Source organism: Coenobita brevimanus, chromosome 87 (genome assembly GCF_032717465.1).
Source record: "Coenobita brevimanus isolate Jiangsu-jjx chromosome 87, ASM3271746v2, whole genome shotgun sequence".
In the NCBI taxonomy this organism is placed as follows: domain Eukaryota; kingdom Metazoa; phylum Arthropoda; class Malacostraca; order Decapoda; family Coenobitidae; genus Coenobita; species Coenobita brevimanus.
The window spans coordinates 7,692,099-7,719,775 of NC_137040.1; the positions used below are offsets into that span (position 1 = coordinate 7,692,099).

General features: G+C 43.3%; 1 protein-coding gene, 1 non-coding gene and 1 pseudogene across 6 annotated transcripts in view; all 3 read right to left on the minus strand.

Moving 5' to 3' along the window:
* Positions 1–27,677, minus strand: part of LOC145411057 (methionine aminopeptidase 1) — a 169,974-nt gene that overhangs the window by 108,531 nt on the left and 33,766 nt on the right. For all 5 annotated transcript variants that reach the window (XM_080281132.1, XM_080281130.1, XM_080281131.1 and 2 more), the window contains one exon: positions 6,273–6,329. In XM_080281132.1, coding sequence (XP_080137258.1) covers positions 6,273–6,329 — 57 coding nt within the window. The remainder of the gene's footprint in view (positions 1–6,272; positions 6,330–27,677) is intronic.
* On the minus strand, positions 26,719–26,837 carry LOC145411082 (5S ribosomal RNA; annotated as a pseudogene).
* Positions 27,008–27,126, minus strand: LOC145411075 (5S ribosomal RNA). The gene has a single exon (XR_013899367.1). It is a non-coding gene; the product is annotated as a 5S ribosomal RNA (ribosomal RNA).

Consider the following 27,677-nt stretch of genomic DNA (forward strand, 5'->3'; position numbering starts at 1 on the left):
TGGGAAGTCGCCGTACCCATTGTGTTAATTATTGAGTCTTCCCAGTCATTTGCATTTTTGCTTTATTCTTTTCCAGTTAACTAGATAAGACTGGTCACCACTAGCTTGTGTCTGTATTCTTTACTTGTGTTTATTAGCATTCGTTTGCGAAGTAGCAGTCAGTACTGAGTCGCTAGTTATTTAGATTGAGCTAGCATCATGGCAGCCAATGTCTATGTACAGGAAGCTAAAGATATGGGCCTCACAGACCCAGAGAAAATACAAACCTACGTCCTCTCACGGTTTAATTACGAGCAGGAACGTGAGAAAGATGCTCGTGACGAGCGTAGAATCCACCTTGAACACGAGCGGGAAAAAGTTGGTTGAATTGAGTCAGGTTGGTGCCACTATACCTCTGAAATCTTCGCGGTTACTAAGAGAGCAGAGCAGTTGTGAGCTTGTGAACCAATTTTAGAATTTTTTTTCTGGTTAAATGGGCATAGTACATCAATATGAGATTCCTGGAAAACCCAAGTAATCAATAAAGCCAGGAAGTTGGCTGAATCAAGTCAGGTTGGTGCCTGTCTACCTCTGAAATCTTCAAGGTTACTGAGAGAGCAGAGAAGCTGTGAGCCTGTGAACCGATTTTGGATTTTCTCGTGACTAAATGAGCTTAATATATCAATATAAGATCCCTGGCACTAATAAAAGTAATCATCAGAGCCAGAAAGTTGGTTGAATTGAGTCAGGCTGGTACCACTTAACTTCTAAAATATTCAAGGTTACTGAGAGATGAGAGCGGCTGTGAGCCTGTGAAGACTCACTCGCCTCCCGTGCTCCTAAATCAGTGTTGTAAGTGTAGGTGAAAAATGTCTAAGCAAGACATATCATTACCTTCCATTTTACTTCGGCTGCTTGCAATGACTTCAATGCTGCAGGATGTAGATCTGTCACTGGCGTTTTAGGGGGGGACGCAGATCTATGCTGCTAGCGTGGTAAGGGTTAAAGGGCCAATATGGTGACTCTAGGGAAAATTTTCTTATTTTCTCTTCCTAATCAGTTAAAAACACATTGGTTCTTAAGTACCTTCTTTTGTACAGATTCCATTTGCATGGCTGATACAGGGGATACATGAGCCACACAATACAAGAGCTCACTATAAGTCATCAGGTCTAGGAGATTAATCTTACTCACACATGACTCTTTTCACCACATCAGACATATGACAAGGGTAGGTGGCAGAGTGTATAGGGCATTTGGGTGGGGACTGTGTGGCCACAAGAAGTGGATTTGAATTCATTATCACCCATATTCACTGCTCTTCCACACAGTCCTAATGACACATCAGAAAAACAACTTTACTGGGGGGTATTGGCAGGTGGGGGTGACCATCATCCACTCATTTGATGTAGTGCTGCCTACATCTTCCTCCTCCCCTTTCTCATTCTCACATTGTGTCCGCCCTACTCTCTTTCAGCTTCTCTCTTTCCTTCCTGTCACTTTCTGTTACTCCTCTTTTCACTTCAGGTCGCTCTATGCTGAGTGACAAGCTTTATGGTTTCCTGTAACCTGGGAAACCATTTACAACACCAGATGGTAACCATAAAACTAAACTGCAGGAAGCAGCAGAGTCTACTATGGAGCCCCTGTTAACTGGGTGATGATTCAAATGCAGAGTCCATCAAGGAACCAAACCTCTACACTATTCCTCACATCTCACTGTGGTGAGGTGTCATCAGCTGCAAAGGAACATCGATTAAATGCATGGGACTACCCTGCAGGGGTGAATGCTTGCCTGTGACTGATGGGTCCACTCGGCCAGACAGATTGGGGTTGATCGACAACAAATGCAACAACTTCACTAATACCAAAACCAAATATCAACATGATATCATTACCACACCACTGGGGAGAGTGCAGATATTAACGTAGTGCCAGGTAACATGTGAAGGCTGCTGGGGACTAACCTTCTTGTTATTATTATGTTATGGGTGGAAAACTAGACCTTGACAATGGACTCAGATGCTTTTATCTAGAAATGGATGCATTAAAAGTATATACTGGTAAATAAATTGCATGACAGTGTCATTTAAACACACTCTTCCACTGTTTCATGAACATACAAGGGCTGTTCAAAAAGCATCCAACCTTTGGCTGGGAAAAATAGAATTATTCACCTGGAGGTCTGAAACCCTAATCCCCTTCAAAGTAGTCTCCTTGGGACTCCACACACTTCTCCCAGCGGTCCCACCATTATTAGAAGCATTTCTGGAATGGGGGTTTCAAGAATACTCCCCCAGTATCCCTGCTTGTCGTACGAGGCGACTAAAAGGGTTGGTGGTGGGTTAGTGCCCTACCCCGTAAAAAGAACTAACTAAAAAAAGCAAATAAAGCGCCTCGGACCCGGACGGACCATACGTTGACGACTAAGGAACGGACAAAGGACATTCTGAGGGTAGGAACGTGGAATGTGAGAGGAGTGAATGATGAAGTGAAAGAGAGAGAGATTGTCCAGGTGCTTGAGGATGCAAAAGTGGATATATGTGGATTGACTGAAACTAAATAGAAAGGTGAAAGGATGAGAGAATGGGAATACGGTGTAGGTATATGTGCGGGAGTCAGTGAGAATGACAGGGCAAGAGAGGGAGTATGTCTGATGATAAGCAAGAAGTGGAAGGAGAATATAAGAGAGTATGGAACAGTGGGTGCAAGGATTGTATGGGTGAGGATGAAAGTAGGTATACAAGCATGGGCGATTGTATGTGTGTATGCTCCAACAGAGGATCGAGTGGCAAGAGTGAAAGATGAGTTTTGGGCGAGAGTAGAAGCATGTATGGACAAGTTTGAGAGGAGCGAGAGAGTGCTGTTGATTGGAGACACGAATGGCAAAGTTGGGAATGTACGAGTGGATGGAGTGGTTGGTCAGTGGGGTGTGCCAGCTGAAGTAGATGGGAATGGTAGTGCTTTGGTGGACATCTGTGCTGGTAAGGGGTTGGCAATAGCCAACACCTACTTTCGTCATAAGATGATCCACCGGTATACATGGAGAGTAATGAGGAGGATGGATGGTGAACTTGTTGAACGAAAGGCAATGATAGACTACGTGTGTGTGGATGAGCGAATGAGAAGACAAGTGTTGGATGCAAGGGTGTGGAGAGGGTGGGGGAATGGAGTCTCGGACCATCACTTAGTGATGGCCAAGGTAGAGCTGCAAAGAAAGTGGTTGAGGAGGCGAAGGGGAAGACAGGAGGAAGTAGCTCCTGTGAGAAGAGTGGAGAAATTGCAAGATAGTGAGAAGAGGACAGAGTATAAGAGCATAGTGGATGAAAGATTAGGAAGGTATGAGCTAGAGCAGTTGGAAGGGGTGGAAGACGTATGTAAGATATTCGCGGAAGAGATAAGCGCAGCGTGTGAGGCGGTTTGTGGAGTGAGGAGGAGATGCAAGGGTGTGCAAGGGACAGCATGGTGGAATGATGAGGTGAAACGAGCTGTGGAACAAAAGAAGAAGGCATATGGTGAATGGTTGGCGAGTAGAGGTAGGGGAGAAGATGAGAGAGAGAAGAGAGAGGTATATGTGAGCAGGAGAAGGGAGGTTAAGAGACTGGTGAAGGAGAGTAAGAAGAAAGTGGATGAAGAATTTGGGAGGAATCTGAGTGTGAAATGGAGGGAGAGTAAGAAATTGTTTTGGAAGGAGGTAAAGAAAGTAAGGCAGTGTGAAAGGGGAAATAGTAGGGGAGTGAAAGATAGGAATAATAGATTGTTGGTGGAGAAGAGAGAGAAATTGAGGAGATGGAAGGAGCACTTTGAGGATTTGTTGAATGTAGAGAGTGAGAGCAGTGTGAGTATAAGTGGTTGGGGAATGGCTGGGAGAAGAAGAGATGAGAGGAGGGAGGAAGAGATCAGTAGGTCGGAAGTAGTGGAAGCGATGAAGAAGATTAAGCTGGGAAAGGCCCCAGGAATTGATGGAGTGTGTGGTGAAATGCTTAGGTATGGGGGTGAGATTGTTGTGGAGTGGATATGGAAGTTGTGTAGATTGGCTTGGGAAGAGGGAAGGGTTCCAGAGGACTGGAAATCAGGTATAATTGTTCCTCTGTACAAAGGAAAAGGAGAGAGAGAAGTATGTGGTAACCATAAGGGTATTTGCCTTCTTAGTGTGACTGGTAAAATATATGGTAGAATACTCATTGATAGGGTTAGGCATATGACAGAGGAGCTAGTTGGAGAAGAACAAGGGGGATTTAGGAAGGGAAAAGGGTGTGTAGATCGGATATTTGTTCTAAGATGTTTAGTGGAGAAGTATCTAGAGAAGGGAAGGAAAGTGTACGCTGCCTTCATGGACTTGGAGAAAGCTTATGACAGAATAGATAGGAAAGGTATGTGGAAGGTATTAAGAATATATGGAGTGGAGGGGAAATTGTTGAGTGCTGTGAAGAGTATGTACGAGGGAGCTAGGGCTACGGTGCGAGTGGATGGTGAGCTGAGTGAGTTCTTTGATCTCAATGTGGGACTGAAACAGGGGTGTGTAATGTCTCCATGGCTGTTTAATATATATATGGATGGGGTTGTAAAGGAGGTACAAGGTAGGGCAGTGGATGTGGGGGTGGCCCTAATGAATGAGGGTGAGATTTGGAAGCTTCTGGTGTTGCTGTTTGCTGATGATACAGTATTGTTGAGTGAAGATGAATGGGAGTTGCAAGGTTTGGTGAATGAATTTGGGACAGTGTGTAGGAGGAGGAAGCTGAAAGTTAATGTAAACAAAAGTAAAGTTATGGTGTTTGAGAGGAATGAAGTCACAGAGTGTGCAGTGAGGTTGGATGGTGAGGATATGGAGAATGTGAGTGCATTCAACTTGGGTTGTGTGATGAGTAAGGATGGAACTTTGGGGGATGAAGTACGTGAAAGGGTACAGCAGGGAAGGAAGGTTGTTGGTACACTGAAAGCAGTGATGAGAAATAGGGAGATGAGTATGGAAGTTAAGAAGTCACTGCATGATGGTATTGTGATCCCTACCCTGACGTATGGAAGCGAGGCGTGGACCTTGCAAGAGGGGAACAAGTCAAGAGTGAGAGCAGTGGAAATGAGTTACTTGAGAGGAGCATGTGGAGTGACGTGGAGGGACAGGTTGACGAATGAAGAAGTGAAGGAACGTTGTGGGGTAGATGTGGATGTGGTTGAAAAGATTAGGAGAAATACACTGAGGTGGTTTGGACATGTGGAGAGGATGGAGAATGAAAGACTGACTAAGAGGGTGTATGTAGGTGAGGTGGAGGGAGGGAGAGGGAGGGGTAGACCGAGGATGAGGTGGAGGGATGGAGTTGAGAGGTATATGAGGGAGGGGGGGTGAGTTGGGGGGAGGGGAGTCAAATGGTGGGTGACAGAGTGACTTGGAGGCGTTTTGTCTGCGGCCACCCTTTGCGGGATTAGGGCGTCGGGCTATAGATAGACAGATAGATAGATAGATTTTTGGAAATGGAATACAAGTGGGTCATCACGTTCCGCATAATGTCTTCTCGTGACTCAAATTGGGTCCGTTTCAGTGGCATTTTCAGCTTCGGGAACTGCCAAAAATCACAAGGAACCATGTCAGGAGAGTAGGGAGCCTGACGAACCACAGGAGTGTTGTGTTTGGCCAAGAAAGTTAGAATCAGATGCGACGAATGAGTAGCATGAAAGACCTGACCTGTGGGCAGCGGGAACTTGGTAGCATTATAAAAAAAAAAAAAAGCTGCATCATGACAATGCACCGCCTCATTCCTCGCATCTGTTTCAAACTTTCTTGGCCAAACACAACATTCCTGTGGTTCGTCAGGCCCCCTACTCTCCCGACATGGCTCCTTGTGATTTTTGGCTGTTCCCCAAGCTGAAAATGCCACTGAAAGGAACCCAACTTGAGTCACGAGAAGACATTATGCGGAACCCGACGACCCAGCTGTACTCCATTCCTGAAAATGCATTCCAGAAATGCTTCCAACAATGGTGGGACTGCATGTGTGCAGTCCCAAGGAGACTACTTTGAAGGGGATTAGGGTTTCACACTGCCAGGTGAATAATTCTGTTTTTCTCAGCCAATGGTTGGATACTTTTTGAACAGCCCTCATATTTTATTTCTTGCCTTCACATCTCTACATTTTTTATAATTTTACTCAACCTAAATAATTAAGTTCCAATACTACTGCCCTCACTTTGAAATTTCCACTCAATCTATACAAATGTCTCACAAAAATTCACTAATGTAGACACTAACAACACACCTTCATGCAGTCTTATAGCAGTAACAAACAAGTAGCACTCACCGGTAAACATGTAGTATGGCCACGGGTTGTACTGGGATTGGGTGGAATCACTCGCTCCTGAAAGCATCCTAAACTGAGTAACTGCTCTTCTTAAATATGCAAATCCAGGCAGATAATGACCAAGAAGTTTACAAAGCCAGTGCTCCCCTGCATCTAATTAAATAAACACCAAACTATGATTAAGTCTACAATACCATAATTTAGTTTATTTGTATGAGATAAGCTATTGGATTAATACAGCAAAATCTCACAATACTGAACTAATTTGGGTAACACCCAGTTCAGATACATGTAGAAGAAAAAAAGTATGTGAGTTTTCATTAACCCATTAAGACCAGCAAAATGTTTTTCAATAATTCTTGCCATATCCTTACAATATTAATCAACTTAAGGAGAGACCTCTGGACTTCAGGGAGTTGGATAAAGCCTTGATAAACCCTTATAATATGAAAGGTATTCCATAAATTCTATAAAATCATCTAGTACAAACAAGACTAAAAACAAAATTACATCATATGGATTCCAACGGTAAATTAAAGCATTTCTGAATATAACAGATTAAGTCCAATACTGTATACTGAACAGGATAAAAATTTTGAGGCATTACATGTTATGAAATGTGAATATCAATATGATGCTCGACTAATACTAACTGGGATGGACTCTAATGGGAAGTGCTGTATGTTGACAACCTGGTGTTGGCCACAGAGAATGAGAGGGTGCCAAAGGACTGACTTAGGAAATGGGGAACAAGGCTTTGAGTGTGAATGCAGATAAAACAAGAGTGATCTCTAAGGCCAATGGCATTACTGTGTGCAAAGTGTGTGGGAGGACATGCAGAGGCAGAGGGGTGGGCATGGATTAATCTTGCTGAAGAGTCTCATAAGTGTATGGAGGAGTTCTGTTCTTCATGGGACATTGTGTGTGCTGGAGGTGTAGCTAGTGTTAGCTCAGTGGTAAAGATAAGGCGTGGCTGAAGGGTTAGTTGTTGCCCCTTTTGACACTGAAAGGGCTCTCCCTCTGTGCTAAGGGAACCTCATAAGCAGCATGTGTTAGGAGTGAAATGCTGTATGGTAGTGGAACTTGGGGAGTAAAGGAGGATATTTGTAGACTCAAACATACAGCAATGACAATGATGAAATCAAAGTGCAATGCATCCCTGACTGAGAGGCCAGGGGGAGGGGGAAGGCAGCGATGCGAATGAAGAGTTGAGGGGATGGATGGGACATGAAAGTATTAGTGTTATGTAATTAAGGCGCTCCAATCGGATTGAGCCTCTGCTGGTTTATATCCATGGGATGGTTGGGGTTTATTGCTCACATAATGCCACTCAGGGATGAGTGAGGCTGGTGGCTCTCATCTCCGGGCTCCTACGCTCTTCATGGGACAACATAGGACTGGATGATGGATAGATGGATGGATAAGAAGGGACAGATTGAGAAGAGGATGGAGAATGACGACTTGGTGCAGAGGGTGAGTGGTGTAAATGCTGAGGGCAACGCTGCAAGAGGTAGACAGAAAAATGACCTGGGACAAGGTCACACAGTACGACCTCAGGGATATGAGAATGAAACGAGAGGATGCTAGTGATCAAGTAGCATGTAGAGCCATCATTAGGTGACCACAGCTGACAAATCCAACCAAAGACAAAAGTTAGGCTGGGTAGAAGCAGTGATGATGACAGTGATGCTTTATCAGATGTCTGATTTTGTTCATTTCGTTTATAAAGGCCTCAGAATGCTTGTATGCATCAGCCTTCAACACCTAATGGCAGCTCTCCATGCTGTCCAATCTCTGGCAGCCTCCTTATTTAGTTCCTTATCCCTGAAGTCACACTCTATGACCTCATACCAAGTCTTTTCCGGTCTGCCTCTTGCATCCCTACCCCCAACGTTCACACTTCTCACTTTCTGCACCCAACTGTCACCCATCCATCCTCTCCACATGCTCATACCATCTCGGTCTACCCCACCTTATCACACTCCTAATCACAACACCAATACACTCCACTCTCCTCCTTCCTCTCAACTCTTCCATTGTAAATCTAGCCCTGGACTAGCATTCGACGATGTACTACACATTCTTTTAATCACTGTCATTTCTGTATGTCTAAGCCTACGAATATCTTCTTCTTTAACTGCCCAGGTCTTACTACCATACAGCATCACACTCCTAACATATGCTGCATACAATGATCCCTTAATATGGAGACAAATCTCTCAAATTGTCAGGAGAGGCAACAGCTCCCTGAACTTCTTCCAACCATTCCTCACTCCAGTCTCACCCACAGCTCTTAACAATGTCTTCCAAGCAATAGAACTCTTCCACACACTCAAGAGACTCACCAGCAAGATCAATCCTTTCATACCTGACATTCTCCATATCGACTCCCTGGCAACATACACGTGAAATCAGCATTATCTCACAGTTTACCTCTAATACCACTACATTTCTTATGCACTCAAGTATCACAAATACTGCACAAGATGGAATTACTGCCCACACCTTTGTGGCAAGCTGCAAATGGCCACTCTCCCTCTTCTCTTACAGTACCACCACTAGTCCTAGATTGTATCACTTTTGCTTTCCCTGCATTTACGCTCTAGCCCTTGTCTAATTAGAATTATTATTGTTAAATAAATCATACTTTAATCTCTGTATTTTGCTTTAAACGTAGTTAAGCCTTTTGTTACAACAATATTTATCAACAATTGTGTATCAGCTGTCCAACAATAAGCTTCTCGGTGTCCCATTAACAATTACACTGCAACATATTTCCACAAAATAGGGTAGGTTAGTTCTGCATGCTTTAGTTTTCAAAAAGGCAAACTGATTCTAAAAGTTCTCCAGTTAATTAGGGATAAGATTATGTTAAATGACTATCAGAATGTCACTCGATGAATACCATGCAATGAGTAAACTATGTGCAAAATAAGACAAAGTATGTTATATGTTTGCCCCACTGTCCATCAAAATTTTTACCTTCTAATTCTCATTCTAGCCATACTATGGTAGATATTAGCCCAGAAACTGGTAGACTCATAAACAAAAATTATGTACAGTATTTTTACAACTTTATGCAAACCCAGAACATAATTTCAGTATGACTAAACTATAAGAGATATAGAGAGAGATAGACGAGGATGAGGTGGAGGGATGGAGTTGAGAGATATATGAGGGAGGGGGGAGTGAGTTAGGGGGAGAGTGGTCAAATGGTGGGTGACAGAGCGACCTGGAGGCGTTTTGTCTGCGGCCACCCTTTGTGGGATTAGGGCATTGGGTTATAGATAGATAGACAGACTTACCACAAATTAAACATACTCATACTGAAACATGTACTGGTACCTTTTCATATTAAAAGAGTAAAGTGACTTTAAACAAAGATGATAAACTGTTGTTTTTTGAATACCACAGGAAGTACAGTATCAGAATTAGGAAAGTAATATTCTACTTCAAACAATGTTGGTTAAAAAGAAAAAAAAAAAAAAGTGTCTGAGGGATGTAACCAGGGAAGGGGGGAGGGAAAAATATCACAAATGGCTCCCATTAGCTCTTAACCCCTGATTCACAATAAGTAGTTCCCTTGTTTAATCTTGTTCATCTGAGACCATTTTGTTTAAATGCGGAAAGGTCTTTTATGATGAAAGGGTTCATGACAGCTGTAACTAATATTAGGAATTAGAAAGCTAAATAAAATTACCTGAAGCAAGCAAGAACAGACATTATCAGATTCATGGGGTTATCCAGAGTATCCCAAATTTGGTGTCTGTGCTGACTTCTGTTCAGTGTACCTTGGTGAATATAGGGGAAGTACAACAGGAAGTAATTTGGTTAGGAAAAAATATGAACAGGTTAACCCTTTGAATCCAATGTTGTAGTGTTATTTTGTTCTTACTGTTTTCAGATAATTTTACTCAGCTCAGTAAGGAAAAACCAGGCTGTGATGGAACTAATGAACACTGTTTCCAACTCCTACACTATAAACAGTCTTTCCACAGCTAAGAAAATTATCTGGTGGTAGCATGTGAGTACGTTTAAGTATTTGGGTAGTGTGATGAGTAAGGATGGAGGTTTGGAGGGTGAAGTGCTTGAAAGGGTACAGCAGGGAAGAAAGGTTGCTGGTTCCTTGAAAGCATTGATAAGAAACAGGGAAGTGAGCATGGAAGTGAAAAAGTTACTACATGACAGTATTGTGATACCAACTCTAACGTACGGAAGTGAAGCTTGGACATTGTTGGAAGGACACAAGTCAAGAGTGAGAGCAGTGGAAATGAGTTATTTGAGAGGAGCCTGTGGAGTCACGTGGAGAGACAGGCTGACGAATGAGGATATAAAGGAGCGTTGTGGTGTGGATGTGGATGTGATAGGAAGCGTTATGAGGAACACACTGAGGTGGTTTGGCCATGTGGAGAGGATGGAGGGTGAAAGACTGACGAAGAGAGTGTATATGAGTGAGGTGGAGGGGGGAAGAGGGAGGGGGAGGCCGAGGATGAGATGGAGGGATGGGGTGGAGAGGTATATGAGAGAGGGGGGTGTGAGTTGGGAGCAGGGGAGTGAAATGGCGGGGGACAGGGCGACTTGGAGGCGATTTGTTTGTGGCCACCCCAAACGGGATTGAGGCGTCTGGCAATAGATAGATAGATAGCATGAACAAAGGACAAAAATAAACCATTTAATTAAAGGGGTTACTAATTTTTTTCCTGTCCAAATTATCTACCTTGTCACTTGTCAATAAATGATTAAATATGGAGATATGGGTAATACTCATCCAGATTAAAACACGAACTATTTTTTTAATCTACCAAATCACACTCCAAATGTATACAGCATTCATTAGACTATTCCATTAGTCAATGATAACTTGTCCCCTACATGAACAGAAGACACATATTGTACAGTCCTTTTTCAAACGTACAGAAATGGCAATGGTTAGGTGGATGTACAGTGTGTCTTTAGTGTATTAGATGTGATGAGGAGAGGTAGACTGAGATGGTTTGGGCATGTGGAGAGGATGGGAGATGACAACTGGGTGAAGAAAGTGAGAAGTGTTTACACTGGAGGTAAGGCTGCAAGAGGAAGACCAAAAAAGACCTGGGACAAGGTCATAGAGTGTGGCCTCAGGGATAAGGGAATGAATAGGGAGGCTCCCAGAGATCGAGCAGCATGAAGAGCCACCATTAGGTGACCAAGGCCGATGCAAGCAAGCATTTTGGAGCCTTTATATACTAAATGAAACAAATCTGAAAGTGGAGCATAATTTTTCAGAGAACTATGCAGTACCATATTTGTAATTTACTGACTGAATCTTGATCCATTTCCTCAGTTGAATTAAACTGCTTGGTGTTATCAAGAATAAAATACCAACATGTACTAGCAACAGTGAACAGATTAAAAAGAAAATAAAAAAGGTAAATCTGTAATAGATGCAAATACAGTATAATATGGGGGGGGGGGGAATTAATTTGGTGCATCCATTAGGAAGAGAGCTTGTTTGGTGGCAGGAGCTATCATCCCAATGCTGAGAAAGGGTACAGTGCTGTATTTCTAGACTCCAGTAGAATGTCTCACCAGGCACGTCCACCATCTTTCCATGTCAGTGTCTTGTCTGTACATTTAATATAAACTACATGTACAAGCTCCAAGTGCTGTGCACTCCACGTTCCTCCTCAAAGCACATAGTCATCCCCATTTTCTTAAAGAGAAACTTCTACTGCTTCCAATGTGAGGGGACTCAATTTATGCAATGAAGGGGAAAAGAAAGCAATGCTTCCTTGGTTATCTATAATGAATGCCTCCCAAATCATTTGCTACAGGTCAAAAATTAGGCATTGGGTATTGCATTTTTTTTTTTTTTTAAACTAAATGATGCTTCTTGGAAAAGAACCCAAGAATAAAGGTGGGAGACCCTATATGAGGAGGACTCAACGTCAAGTATTCAATATATCTATCTATCTATTGCCAGACACCTTAATCCCACACAGGGTGGCCACAAACAAATCGCCTACACGTCACCCTGTCCCCCGCCAATACACTGCCTTGCTCCCAATTCACACACCCCTCTCTCATATACCTCTCCACTCCATCCCTCCATCTCATCCTTGGCCTTCCCCTCCCTCTCTCCCCATCCACCTCACTCACATACACTCTCCTCATCAGCCTCTCACTCTCCATCCTCTCCACATGGCCAAACCACCTCAATGTGTTTCTCCTAATGGTTCCTATCACATCCACATCCACATCACAACACTCCTTCACATCCTGATTTGCCAGGCAGTCTCTCCATGTGATTCCACATGCTCCTCTCATATAACTCATTTCCACTGCTCTCAATCTTGACTTGTGTCCCTCCAACAACGTCCAAGCTTCACTTCCATACGTTAGAGTTGGTATCACAATACTGTCATGTAATAACTTTTTCACTTCCATGCTCAATTCCCTGTTTCTTATCACTGCTTTCAAGGAACCAGCAACCTTTCTTCCTTGCTGTACCCTTTCAAGCACTTCACCCTCCAAACTTCCATCCTTACTCATCACACTACCCAAGTACTTAAATGTACTCATATTTTCCATTTCCACATCATCCAACCTCACAGTATATTCACTGACTTCACCTCTCTCGAAGACCATAACCTTACTCTTCCCTACATTCATCTTTAGATTCCGTTTCCTACACACTCTCCCAAACTCATTCACCAAGCCTTCCAGTTCCCCTTCGTCTTCAATTAACAAGACAGTATCATCTGCAAACAACAGTACAGTGAGTTTCCAAACAATGCCGTCTCTCATTAGGGTCACTCCAACATCCACTGCCCTACCTTGTATATCTTTTATAACCCAATCCACATACAGACTGAACAACCATGGAGACATGACACATCCCTGTTTCAACCCAACCTTCAAACAGAAAAACTCACTCAGTTCACTATCCACATGCACCGCAGCCTTAGCACCCTCATACACACTCTTCACAGCATTCAACAACTTCCCATCTACTGCAAATATTCTTAATACCTTCCACAATCCTTGTCTATCCACCCTGTCATATGCTTTCTCCAAATCCATGAAGGCCGCATACAACTAATTTCCCTTCTCTAGAAACTTTTCCATTAAAGATCCAAGAATGAATATCTGATCTACACAACCTCTTTCCTTCCTAAAGCCTCCCTGTTCTTCTCCAACTAATTCCTCTGTTATTTCCCTAACTCTGTCAATAAGTATCCTACCGTATACTTTTCCTATTACACTAAGAAGACAAATGCCCCTATGATTACCACACACTTCTTTTTCTCCCTTCCCTTTGTACATGGGAATAATTCTACCTGACTTCCAATCCTCCGGGACTCTACCTTCCTCGCAGGCCAAACTGCACATCTTCTACATCCATTCTACTACTATCTCTCCCCCATGCTTCAGCATTTCACCACACACTCCATCAATTCCTGGGGTTTTCCCCATTTTGACTTTCTTCATTGCATCCACAACTTCCATCCTACTGATTTCTTCCTGTCCTCTCACCTCCCTCCTTCTCCCAGCCATTTCCCAGCAACTTATACTCGCACAGATTTCTGTGAATATCTTGCACACACCTTCAACATCCCCCATCTGCTCCAATTCATATTTACCCAATCATTCCTCCACTTCTCTCTTATATTCTGTCTTTTTCTCATCCACTTGTAACCTTTCCAATCTCTTTGCATCCATTCCTTCCTCCCATCCTTCCCTTCTTCTATTTCTCCATTTTACTTGGACCTTGATTCTGACCACCACCAAGAGGCAGCCAGAAAGTCCACTCCCCCAAGCTCTATATGCTCTTGCATCCATTACACATCTTCACATCCTTTCATCCACGACAGGGGCTGATGTACAGAGGGAGCACCTTGGGGCACGAACACCATCAATCTTGTCCTTTTTCAAGGTCATATTTACCACCACAATAGTTCGGTTCCTGGTCAATGAAATACGCTTTCTCCAGGCTATCTCTGTATGCTGGCTTGACATGTCTGTGAGCAAGAGCTCAAAAATGAAGAAGTGGAAGGTAGTGGAGGTGGCGGAAATGTATGTATGACTCACTCTTACGATGATTATGGCGCATGTGAAAAAACATGTTCTCTATGACTATTGGGCAGTAGACAAAACCATCCACAAGACTGCCTTTAGGAAATACGGTATAAGATACATGGTCGCTACTGTGCCATCCTGAAGTTTCTCCACTTCAGCAAGAATTATTGCCAGGCACCCAATGACAGGTTGTAGAACATCAGGACCATCCTTACACTGCTCATGGAATCATTTGTAACACTTTTCCGGCCATTCCAGAAGGTTGTGATCGATGAGTCACTTGTCCTGTTCCGGGGTCATCTGGCATTTATTCAGTATGTGGACTCCAAACATCATTTTGGACTTCTTTGTCCTCTGTGATTGCCATGCCAGACTGGATGTGCTTGACGTGACAGTCTATTCGGCTACAGATGTGGACATTTCCTGTGATGATCCGCATGGCTTTTCTGCTGCAGTGGTGAAAGTGCTGATGGATGGATCCTTCCACAGGAGCCACATTCTGTACACGGACAACTATTGCACATCCCGACATCGACAAAGTATGTGCTTGAACATGGAACTGGGATCTGTGGAACTGTGTGCCAGTTGGAGGAATTTTCCATCCTTCCCTGAGAAGTCCGCGAATGGCGTCCTGCTAGCCCGGAAGTGTAGTAACATGTTGGCCATTCACTGGCATGATAAGCGGAAAGTCAACATGTTGACCACAGTTCACAAGGGGGTTATGCAGGATACAGGCAAGACAGACTAAAGGACCAGGGAACTCACGTTGAAGCCAGAGGCCATCAACAATTATAACATCAACATGCAGATCGTTGACAAGTCCGAGATGCAGATACTGTACGTGAGACAGATTGTCTCCGCAAATCCTGCTGCTGGTACAAGGTGTTCTTACACCTTCTTGATATTGGAGCTCTGAATTGTTAGATTCTTTACAAGGCAGTTGTTGGGAAAGGTATTTCTCTATGCAAGTATGAGAGAGGACTGGCGCGGCAGCTCCTTGCAAAGTCTTTAACTGTTCAGCCACCAGGCGCATGGAGGACAATGTATCAGGTTGCAGCGGCTGACAGGTTGGCGAGTTCCAATTATCTGTCACTGTCTAGTGCACCTGGGAAGAGCTCCTGCTGGCTGCTTGGCTTACGGGAAATGCCATGTCTGTACAACAACCAAACATCCAGATCAAGCACATAAGGAATCTTATTATCAGTGCAATAAGTGCAAAGTCGCACTTTGCCCCGAGTGCATCTTTGATTATCATCAATCCCAAGACTACTGGCACAGGTGTGTGGGAGAATGTAAATAACGTAAAATGTTGTGCTGTGTTACTTTGTAATTTATAAATTATAACGTAAGTGCAATGCTGATCTGTGATGCTGTGCATGTATATAATGTATTTATAATTACCCTAGCACCCACGGGAAGAGGACTCCAAGTAGCACCTGAAGAAAATGGCTTTCTTGGGTAGTACTTTTGTATATTTTGTGGCCTTTGTATTGTGAAAAGTATGTGATCATTTCATTTTTTCAAGGCTCTAACATGCTTGCATGCATTGGCCTTGGTCACCTAATGGTGGCTCTCCATGCTACTCGATCTTTGGCAGCTTCCCTATTAAGTCCCTTATCCCTGAGGTCACAATCAATGATTATGTCTCAGGTCTTTTTTTGGTCTATCTCTTGCTACCCTACCCCTAACATCAACACTTCTCACTTTCTGCACTCAATTATCATTCCGCATCCTCTCCACATGCCCAAACCATCTCAATCTACCACTCCACATCACAACACCAATCCAATCCAGTCCCATCCTACCACTCAACTCTTCCATTGTAAACCTAGTCCCCCAGGCCTCAAACTCAGGGATGCACTGCACATCCAAATAATCACTGTCATTTCTGTATGTTTGAGCCTATAAATATTCTCTTCCTTTACTGCCCAGGTCTAACTACCATACAGCATTACACTCCTAACATGCCACATACAAAGATCCCTTAGCATGGAGGGACAGCCCTCTCAATGTCACAAGAGGCAACAGCTCCCTAAACTTCTTCCAACCACTCCTCACTCTAGTCACTGAGCTGGCACCAGCCCCACCTCCAGCACATAACATGTCTTCCAAATAACAAAACTCTTCCACACACTCAAGAGACTCACCTTCAATTTCAACCTTTTCACACCTGGCAATCTCCATATGCTCTCCTCAACACACAGCACACATCTCCCTCTCTTCTTTGACAGTACTGCTACCAGCCCTAGGTACCATCACTTTTGTTTTATCTGCATTTACTCTTAAGCCCTTGTGCCCCATACCATCTCTCCACTTCCTAAATTTTTCTTCTGCCTCCCTTTCATTCTTTGCAATCAACACCAAATTATCAGCATACATCTCCCACGGTAGTCCATTTCTGAAGTCATGTGAGAGGGCTTCAAGTACCATAATAAACAACAAGGGGCTCAAGACTGACCCCTGATGCACACCAACATTCACAGAAAACTCCTTACTCAAAACTCCATTCACCCTTACCTGGGTGTAAGCACCCACATACTTGGCCATAACCACCCTAATCAGCCACTCCTTGATCCCAAGCTTTCTCACTGCCCACTTCACCACCTCTCTAGGGACTCTGTAAAAGGCCTTCTCCAAATCAACAAAAACAATGTACTGTACAATTCCCTTTTCATTCCTATATATTTTTCCTAAAGCTGTCAAATAATGAATATGTCATCAGTAGTCCCTTTGCCTGGCATAAACCCAAACTGCATCTCATCAATATTCACTCTTTCCTTAATCATACTTTCTAGAATTCTCTCCATTACCTTTCTCATCTAGTCAAAAAGCTTTATGCCTCTATAATTTTCTCTTTCCAGAGCATCACCCTTCCCCTTGTACACACTTACGGTTACACTTTTCAGTTAATCATCTGGGACAACACACTCATATATAAACGTATTTATCAATTTGCTGCATCACTCTAAGGCCAAGGGCAAAACACTGGACCTCTTGGCTCCAAACCTTCCCTGTCCCAATCAAACGCCACAGTCAACAATTGGTTGTAGTGCTCTCTCCAGATGTCTTTAACATACCCATTGTTCATCACTACCTATCCTTCATCATTCTTCACACACTGCTCACCTGTGATATTCCTATTCTCCCTCTTCATCCAATTTACCACCTCAAATATCATATTCTTCCTTTCCCCACTATCTAGGTTATCAAGTAAAGTCTCAGAGATTCAGACTTTGCCCTGTAAACCTCTATTCTAACCTTACCTTTGGCAGTCAAGTACTCATCTCTGTTACCACTCTTTCTCCACTCCCAGAAAAGCCTTCTTTTTCTTTAACTGCAGCTTGTACACCTTCTTCCCACCACCAATGTCTTTGGGGGACCCTTGTCCATCCACACACTGAATCGATAACTCTCAAAAGGTTGTTGTTGAGGGAACTGTACTGTTCATTAACACTTCTATCAATATCTCCTTGTTCAACCACCACTCTCTTCATCTCATTACAGAAAGCACCCTTTACTGCTTGGTTTTTCAACTTCCATACTTTCCTCCTAAGTGCATGGGTCATCTTTTTCATCACCCACTCCTTAAGCACCATGTCACAAATCAATAATTTGCGTTGCTGTACACACTCCTCAAGCCCTATAACTTTGACATCCCCCACTAACCTCCTATCAGCCATCCTGACCATGATATACTGTAGTCTATCTGACTGCTATTTCCCTCATGCTCGTATGTAATCAACATACAGTACTCTTTTTCCTGAAAGGTGTGTTGCACACAGACATGTTCACTGTCCCCCCAAACTCAAGTATCCTCTCCCCTTCCTCATTTCTTGTAGCATATGCACATCCCTCATGTACTACTTCATATCTTTGAGCTGCTTTGCCTACATAACCATTAAAACCCCCTCCCAAAACTACAATCTCATCATCCCCCATACCACTTACTGCATGTATAAGGTCATCTCAGAATCTATATTTCTTTACCTTATCCAAGCCTGCCTCTGGAGCATACACCGATATAAACGCAAACATAATCTGACCGAACAAAATTTTCACTGCTATTATCCTATCACTGACTCCCACCACAATCATGACAATTTCCACCCATTTCTCCCCAGCCAACACACCCACACCACCATATCCATCTGCCCTACCCTGCCAAAACAACCTGTAACATTTTGTGTGTGTGTGTGTGTGTGTGTGTGTGTGTGTGTGTTTGACACTGGGCATAGACTTCACAGCCTGCTATCAAGGCCCAGCAGTCCTCCTACATACCATACACCTCTACATGTCACCACTTCGGCGCTAACACCCACCGTCCATATTGAATACATGCTAGGGCTGTCTCATACAGGACTGGTGTATTGGTATTAGCGGGGGTATTTTTACGACATGTCGGTGGGTCTTCTGGTAGATCAGTAAAGCCTGATTTAATGAAATTCAAATCCTTAAACTGTTCCCTGCCCCAGCCGGGATTTGAACCTGGGTCCGTTAGGACTGCAGGCCACCTCTCTACCAATTGAGCCACCGCCTCCCCCTCCCGGCAATCATTCTGGCTAATCCTCCTCTATACCTGACTCCCTGCACACATCCCACATCCACCCACCTCCTGTTATATGCCTCAGTTACTTCCCTCACTCTCTCCCCTGAAACTTCCCACATTACATGATGCCACTCGGTTCCCCTTGGGTGATTTAGTTACTTCAAGCTTGCTAGATCTTTCTTTCTAGTCATAACTTGGTAAGAATAAATAATGAGGAGAAACATACCACAGGCCACACCCACCCACACAGTCCCAGGCCTAGGCATGGGATCTGGGACCCATAACTCACCAGACGTGACCAGTGGCCATGGCAGTGGCCACAGCTGTAAGTGCGATATCAAGTGCAAGTAGAATAAGCGCTATAGACCATAAGTTATAAGGTAAGTATTAGTCCTATCCCAAAAGAAAGTGCCTAAGAAAATACAGTGCAGTACAAGTGTCTACCTCATGGTGTATTGTAATTTTGGAATAAGATTTTCATTACACCAGTGCATGCTACCTGCGGAAGAAATACTAACAGAAAAAAAAAAGTGCAAAGTGCAAAGTTGGTTGAAAATTATGGGAAATGAGTATTTTTTTTGGCACTTTTACTGCATCTGTGAGAGGTCTCCCCCACACCAATGGGGCAAAGCGCCAGTTTGTTAAGGCCAGAAAACCAAAGACGAGCCACACGTGCAGGGTGATGATTCAAAACCATAGCTCTGAGTGGCATAATGGAGATTGTGTGTGAAGGCTGATGTAGCCTTGGGCAGCGTTGCAAATACTCCTCAGTGCTCACCCAGTCAGTGCTGCCAAAGGCTGGCCAGGCCTCATGCCACAGGACCCAAGTCATGGCCAGGAGCACCAGCTCAGATGCAACCCCCACTATCCACCGAAAGTTACACATCTTCCACAGCTCCCTACTCATCAACGTCACCTAGAGACCTAGGGATGGTTTCATTTGCAAGATGAAAAGTTAGTGAGTAATACTAGTATGGTCTTTACTTCGTATCCCGAGATATGAAGGCTTGAATTAAAGGCTATTTTGGGGAAAATTAGCATACTGAGGGAGCACACGGGCAGTAGGTTTGCCGGTGTTTAAGGGTTAAAGCATTTTCTGAAAGTCTGAATGGGGGAACAAAGGGGTAAACATCCATCCATCCATCCATTGCCAGACGCCATGTATCCCAAACGGGGTGGTCAAGGGCTTAGATGATGAAAACTTAAACCACTTAACATTTGCAGATGACAGTCTTAATCTCAGAAACAGTGGAAACATTGCAAGAAGTGTTAAATGACCTATACAAAGTCTCAAAGTAGGACTAAAGATGAACCACAGTACAACTAAAGTACAGTAATGTTTAATCCAAACTCTACATCAAACAGCATCATCAAAATAAATAAACTCCTGAAGAAACTGAGGAGTACAATTACATGGGACAAATATTAAAACTAATGATAGGCCATGAAAATTAAATCAAAATATGGATTACACTTAGATGAAAAGCTTTAAGAGAACTTAAGGACATCAAGAGAAGCAGCTGCTAAGTATGTATGAAACAAAAAATATTTGACAGAGGTATAAACCCAGCTATAACGTTACGAATGCAAGCCCTGGAAACCAACAATATCAATGGACCACAAACTAATCCATTCTCAAAGAGCATTGGAAAGGCAAATGCTCAGGATATCTTCGAAAGACACAAAGAGATCAACTTGGGTGAGACAGCACACCAAAGTGAAGGACATTAAACAGCAGAGGTTATAAATGAACAAAAATGGAGGAGGGCAGGTTATGTAACAAGAATAATGGATTACCAACGGAGCAAGAGGTTAACTAACTGTAGCCCAAAACACTGCAAGCATGGCAGAAAAACACCAGACAGGAGGTGGAAACATGAGGTAGAGAAGTTTGCAGGCAAAACCTGGCAGAAACTAGCCCAGTCAAGGAATTCATGTGGGTTGGAGAAGGCCTTTGTTCAACAGTAGACTCATAATAGTTGATGTTCCTGCTGATGAAAAATATATATATATATATACAGTAATCCCTCTAATATCCAGACGCCCACTATCCGGACATCCCCACTAACCGGACATAATCATCCCGGGATCCAAAAAAAAAAAAAAAAAAAAAAAAAAAAAAAAAAAAATCCCGCCCGTAATTTGAACTTGGCGCGCGGGGCGCGGGACAGCTTTGTTGTGGCGCATCATTCCTCCGACGTCCGCTAGAGCGCCTCTGCATCCTCCCCACTTTCCGTCTGTCTCTTGTCACGGGTGAACACTCGTCGTCATGGCTGCCCACGTGCTCGCTTTTATGGCGGTGCCTTACCTGCTGCAGGCACTCCTGCTGCTCTCGTGCCTCTCCTTCGTGTGTGTGATGATGGCCCCGCTGCCTGAGAAGAGGAAGAGAGTGGTATTGACTCTGGAGAAGAAGCGGGAGATATTGGAGAAAGTAGATGCAGGAAAGTCTTCTTCACGCATCCTCCGTGAGTTTAATCTGGCCCGATCTACTTTGTTTGATATTAAGAGATCCCGAGACAAACTCATGGAGTACACGGCTGACTTCTTGTCGAAAAGCAAACGCAACGTGGAGAGGAAGGTGATGTTTACTCCCAAGTTTGCTGAAGTCGACCGCACCACGTTGATTTGGTATCGACAGCAACGTGCTGCTGGTGTGATGGTACGTGGTACGGAGCTGAAGGCTGCTGCTGAGAAGTTCGCAAGGCTTCATGACACCCTAGACTTCAAGGCATCCGAGGGTTGGCTCTTCGCCTTTAAGTTACAGCATGGCCTTACCAACCGTAAGTCTCATGGCGAAGCTTTGGACGCTAACGAGGATGGAGTTGACAAGTTTCGGGACAAGGTGAAGGGCTTGATCGACAGGAAGGGCCTCACTCTCGGTCAAGTCTACAATGCTGACGTGAGTTCAGAAATTTGTGTGCTCCCGTGGCAGACCTTGAAACCATTTTTTCAAAGTTATAAAGTCAGTTTCTTTTTCTTACAGATTTGAAAAGACTCGTCTGGTACACTTGGCTTTTTCCCCTCCTCCTTAAACCCATCTTGTGATTTGCTATGATTCGTGAAAGAAAATTAGGGGGCATGTTACATTAGAATTTAAACATAAAGTTAGGGTGCATGTTACTTTAGCATTTAAACATATCGGCGAAAACATCTGGGATAAAAGGACCGACGAGCTGTTTGGGATGGTTGAGTAGGGTCGTGTAAACATACTAGTGACCGTTCCCTTCCCATAATTGTTCGCAGTTTTTATGGCTCTCCCTAACTTAACGTTACTGACACCGGTACATTAAAGCATTGTTCAAGGCTAGCAGCCATAAGAGATTAATGGAATACATTATTGTTTGTATCAATACTCTCTCTTTCACACATACACGAATGAACAAAAGAATGTGAAATAAATGTACACTGAACTTTAAGGAGCAAAAATAACTGTATGCTCTGTCGGTCCGAAATGTGTTGGGAAGCGACATTGAACACAGAACGTGGAACTGAATGCCACCTTACGAGAACACTTGAGATGAAAGTATTTTTTCTTATTAGTAAACATAATTGTTCCATTTCGTCCCCTATAATTGTGAAACCCGTAAATTTTCGTCCAAGCATACACCCTAATAACCTTACCAATTCAATTCATATTCTCTAGTTTGTTTTCTGTATTTTTCTAGTTTGTTTTCTTATTATCATAACGTTCCTTAAGCCTTACCTACGATTGTTTCCGGCATAATGGAAGAAACTTACTCATAATTAGGGTGCGTGTTACATTAGCATTCAAACATATCGGCGAAAATATCTCACTATCTTAGATGAAGTGGCAGGCTGCCTGACTGTTTGAGATGGTAGAGGAGGGTCGTGAAAACATACCAGTGACCTTCGTTCCCTTCCCATAATTGTTTGCAGTTTTTTATAGCTCTCCCTAACCCAACATCCCTGACACCGGTACAGTAAACCATTGTTTGAGGCTGAAAGCTATAATGGGGTTAATGGAATGCATTATTGTTTGTATTAATACTCTCTTTCATACATACAGTACACTTAAGAACGAACAAAAGAGTGAACAGTAAATGTAAGAGGAAGAAATAACAATGCTCTGTCGGTCCGAAATGTGTTGGGAGGCGCGATACCTAACGAAGAATGCAGAACTGAATGCTAACTTACGAGAACACATGAGATGAGTATTTTTTTTTTTTTCTGATTAGCAGATATTCTTGTTTCATTTAGTTCCCTAAAACTAAGAAACCCATTACTTTTCGTCTAAGCATACAGCCTAAAGACTTCACCAATTCACTTCATATTTCTCCAGTTTGTTTTCTGTGTTTTTCTATTTTGAGGGTAGTAAATTATCTTCTCTTGCTGAAAGATTTTCTCTTTTATCACGTTCTTTAAGCCGTACCTACGATTGCTTCAGGCATAATGGAAGAAACTCATCGTACACAAAAGTGGATTTAGTTTCCCAATTTCCCAACTGGAACCTAGGTTAGGTTAAGTTAGGTTAAATTATTAAGAAGTTAAGCAAGGTTAGGCTACGTCAGGAGTATCAGTTGTCTCACCAAACTTCACCCTACCACCCTTGTGATCGAGTTGTGAGCAGGAGGTGTGGGTGGGGGCAGGGTGAGCAAGACTCTCCCTGGTTTATCCATGCCTCTCTCCCTAGCAACTGGATGCTTCCTGTTTAAACCGGAGCATTCATACGGATAATTCTATGAATTACTGTACCACTGAACCATTGGGTCACGGCCCGGATATACCGAAAGCTGGATAATCCGAGCCTGGATAATCGAGCTTCCACTGTATATATATATATATATATATATATACTGTATTGCCGCGTTAATCCTGTATGGGATGACCACAAGTAAATCACCTCCATGTCGCCCTGTCCCCCGCCATTTCATTGCCCTGCTCCCAGCTCACCCCCCCCTCTCTCATATACCTCTCCACTCCATTCCTTCATCTCATCCTTGGCCTCCCCATCCCTTTCCCCCCCCTCCACCCCACACACATACACCATCCTCATCAGGCTCTCACTCTTCATCCTCTCCACATGGCCAAACCACCTCAATGTGCTTCTCTTAACGCTTCCTATCACATCGACACCACTTATATATATATATACAGTGCTCATCAGAATTATTGAGCGCCCTGCGTCCCTCCTAAGAAACAAACCTTTCAACACTGAAAAAACATATAAATAACGCATTTTATTTACCTTTAGTGCTTCGTAGGGTAGCCTTTACGTTTCTTCATGGACCTGAGACGTCTTGGAAGTGAAAGGGTGAGGCTCCTGAGGTGCTGGAGGGGTATTTTGTCCCAGGAGTCACAAATGGCAGCTTCCAGCTTAGGCAGAGAGCTAACGTCCTTCCCTTGGAGACTTCTTTACGAAGTACCAGAGGTTTTCAATCGGGTTGAGGTCTGGGCTATTTCCTGGCCAGTCTGTCATGAATGATACCTCGCAGTCACGAAGCCAATTGGTGACCGATTTGGCCTTGTGAGCAGGTGCACCGTCCTGCTGAAACACTTGTGCACCTGTTAGCTTGAATGAGTCTGGTAAATGATCACACAGAAGCTCCAGGTAAACATCCTGATTCACTCTAACATTCTTGGGAAGCACAACAAGCTTCCCCAAATCTTGAACCGAAGAAACAAGCCCACACCATGTGTGAATCAGGATGTTTAACTGTGCTTTCTATATACCGTGGGACAAGTCACACCTTTGCGTCGATACACACGTGCTACTCTGTTACAGGTAACACTAAACGTTGCCTCATCAGACCACAACACTGCCAACCATTGCTCCTCACCCCAGTTTAGATATTTATTAGCAAAGGCAAGCCTATGAATTCTCTGGCTCTTGGTGAGAAGAGGCTTTTTCACAGGCCTATGACTTGTGTAACCAAGCTCATGCATCCTACGAGACACTGTTCTCACAGACACCTCACCAAACACTTCCGGGTTGCTCTCCTTAATTTTCCTTGCACTCACACGAGGATTAAACTCCACTGCACATTTTAAAACATTAACAGACCTTGGGGAAGTTTTCCTAGGCCTACCAGACCTCGGTTTCTTTATGGGAACTTCACCACTGTTTTCCAACCGAAACCGCACACACCAACGATGCACTGTCAATCGTGCCACACCAACCAATTCAATAATTTCCTTTGTCTGGTGGCCTGCCTCCTTTAGAGCTATGATCTGGGATATGATTTCACTCGATAGTTCACGGGTAGGTGCCATAACAAAGTGGTGAATCCCAAAACACTGTGGGACACTCGGTAAAAAATGGGGCAATTTGATAGGGACACGCAGCGGAGTCCCTCTCTCTCAGGCAGCCCATGGGCGACTGAGGCAGGAACCAACCAGCGCGTCGGAAGGCCTCAGGCTACCATGACGTCATGCTCGCGGCGCTAACTTGTGGCTCAATTTTTACCCCAAAAAATGGGTGATTCTTTTTTGGCCATAAGTATTGCGCGCCCGGCGGACAACGCTGAATAATTTTGACGAGTACTGTATATATATATATACAGTAACCCCTCCAATATCCGGATCAATAGAGCCATAGGCAGGTCCGGATAGTGGTCCTGTCCGGATATTGGGCCCCAGCTTATGGACTAGTACTTACGGACCCTAACTCTGAAAAACACCTATACAACTCCCTCTGGACATGCATAGCACCTATTTAAGACCCAAATCACACCAATAAGGGACATAAAAGACTGATATAAATGCAAAAGAACCATAAAATGAGGTTTTAGAGGTGAGTTTATACAATATTAAACATTCTGGGTACTTACAAGTCCCTTGGTCTTGGACTGGTTTGAATCGCCAGTTTGCAGTCCACAGTTAATCCTCTGCACTCTGAGTTCTAATTTCTTAACACTGCACAACACTGTAAATTCCTGTGTGTTCTAGTGGCAAGGTACTGCAGTTTATTCACTGTTTATTCACAAAAAACAAGCACCTGTGGCTTGCACTGTTATGAGTATCTGCTCTCCATCGGAGTTAAGCTGTGACTGTTGATGCTGGTGGGGTAACAGAGTTGCCAGATCGCAACAGCCACATTACCAATCTCCTCAACTTTCATTGTCAAATATAACTTTTCATTACCAAATTCGTAAAGCTAGCATATATTCTTCACTAATTATATATACAAGTGGAAATACATGTAATCACTCTCCTTATAACTAACACCATGTTGATTATTTTCACACTATGTAGGGTAGCAGATTAATCAGAGAGAGCAAACAATCCACCATCTCCATCCTGTGTATCCTCATACATGTGAAAAATCCATTTGGTAATGCATTATTCTAATGCATTACCAAACGAATTTTTCATTACCAAATTGGCCCACACTTGGTAATGAAAAATACCAAATGGCAACCTGACAGGGGAGGGGGGAGGGGGAGGAAGGAAGGGGTGAAGGGACCATGGTGTAACAGCTGTTTGGCGCCAGGCGGGAATTTCAAATTATGGGAGGGAAAAAAGTCAGATTTTTTTCGAATTTTTTGCAGTTTTGGGCCCATTTTGGGAATATTGGATCCCAGGAGGATTATGTCCGGTTAGTGGGGATGTTCGGATATTGGGCGTTCGGATATTAGAGGGATTACTGTATATATATATATATATATATATATGTATATATATACATATCTATATATATATATATAAATATATATATATATATATATATATCTATCTATCTATATATATATATATATATATATATCATTCATTGCCAGACACCATATATCCCAAACGGGGTGGCCAAGGGCTTAGAGTTAATTGTTTTACAGGGAGGGGCACTAATCCTCCACCAACCCCACTTGACACGTAGGGAGAACGTTATGCCAACAGCATCTGGTGTTCCCAGGCAGTCACCCATCCAAGTACTAACCAGACCCAACGTTGCTTAACTTCGCTGATCGGACGGGAAGCGGTGTACTCAACGTGGTATATATACCTGTATATATATATATATATATATATATATATATATATATATATATATATATATATCCATCCATCCATCCATTGCCAGACGCCACGTATCCCAGACGGGGTGGCCAAGGGCTTAGAGTTAATTGTTTTACAGGGAGGGGCACTAATCCTCCACCAACCCCACTTGACGTAGGGATGCCAACAGCATCTGGTGTTCCCAGGCGGTCACCCATCCAAGTACTAACCAGACCCAACGTTGCTTAACTTCGCTGATCGAACGGGAAGCGGTGTACTCAACGTGGTATCGCCGTTGGCATATATATATAAATATATATATATATATATATTTATTGTGGGGTTGATGGGAGTGCTCACCATCCACTCACACGATGTAGTGCTGCTCTTGTGTGTTTACTCTTTCCTCTCCTCCATCCTTCTTTCCCTCCAACCTCTTCTGTCTTTCTTTCCTTCATTCTTTTCTCGTTCTTCTGCCCACAGATGACTTAATACTCCCTCTTCTGTCTTTCTTTCCTTCACTCTTTCCTCTTCCTTATGCCCGTGGGTAACACTACACTGAGTGACAAGCCAAATGGTTTCCTGTACACCTGGAAACCATTTACAGTAAAAGCTCAATTAACTGGCATTTGATGCATCGACACATTCGTATAACCGGAACACAAATTCAATCCGGCATGGGGTTGAAAATATTCCAGATACCGGTCGTCCCTCTATAATTCTTGATTAGTTCTGTACAGTACAGGATAAAGTAGTGTACGCAGCTAAGTTTTCAAAGTTGTTTTGGCCTGTAACATATGCTAAATTATTCTTTAAATAATTTTTGGTAATGTTTGCTGGTTTGTGTTCAG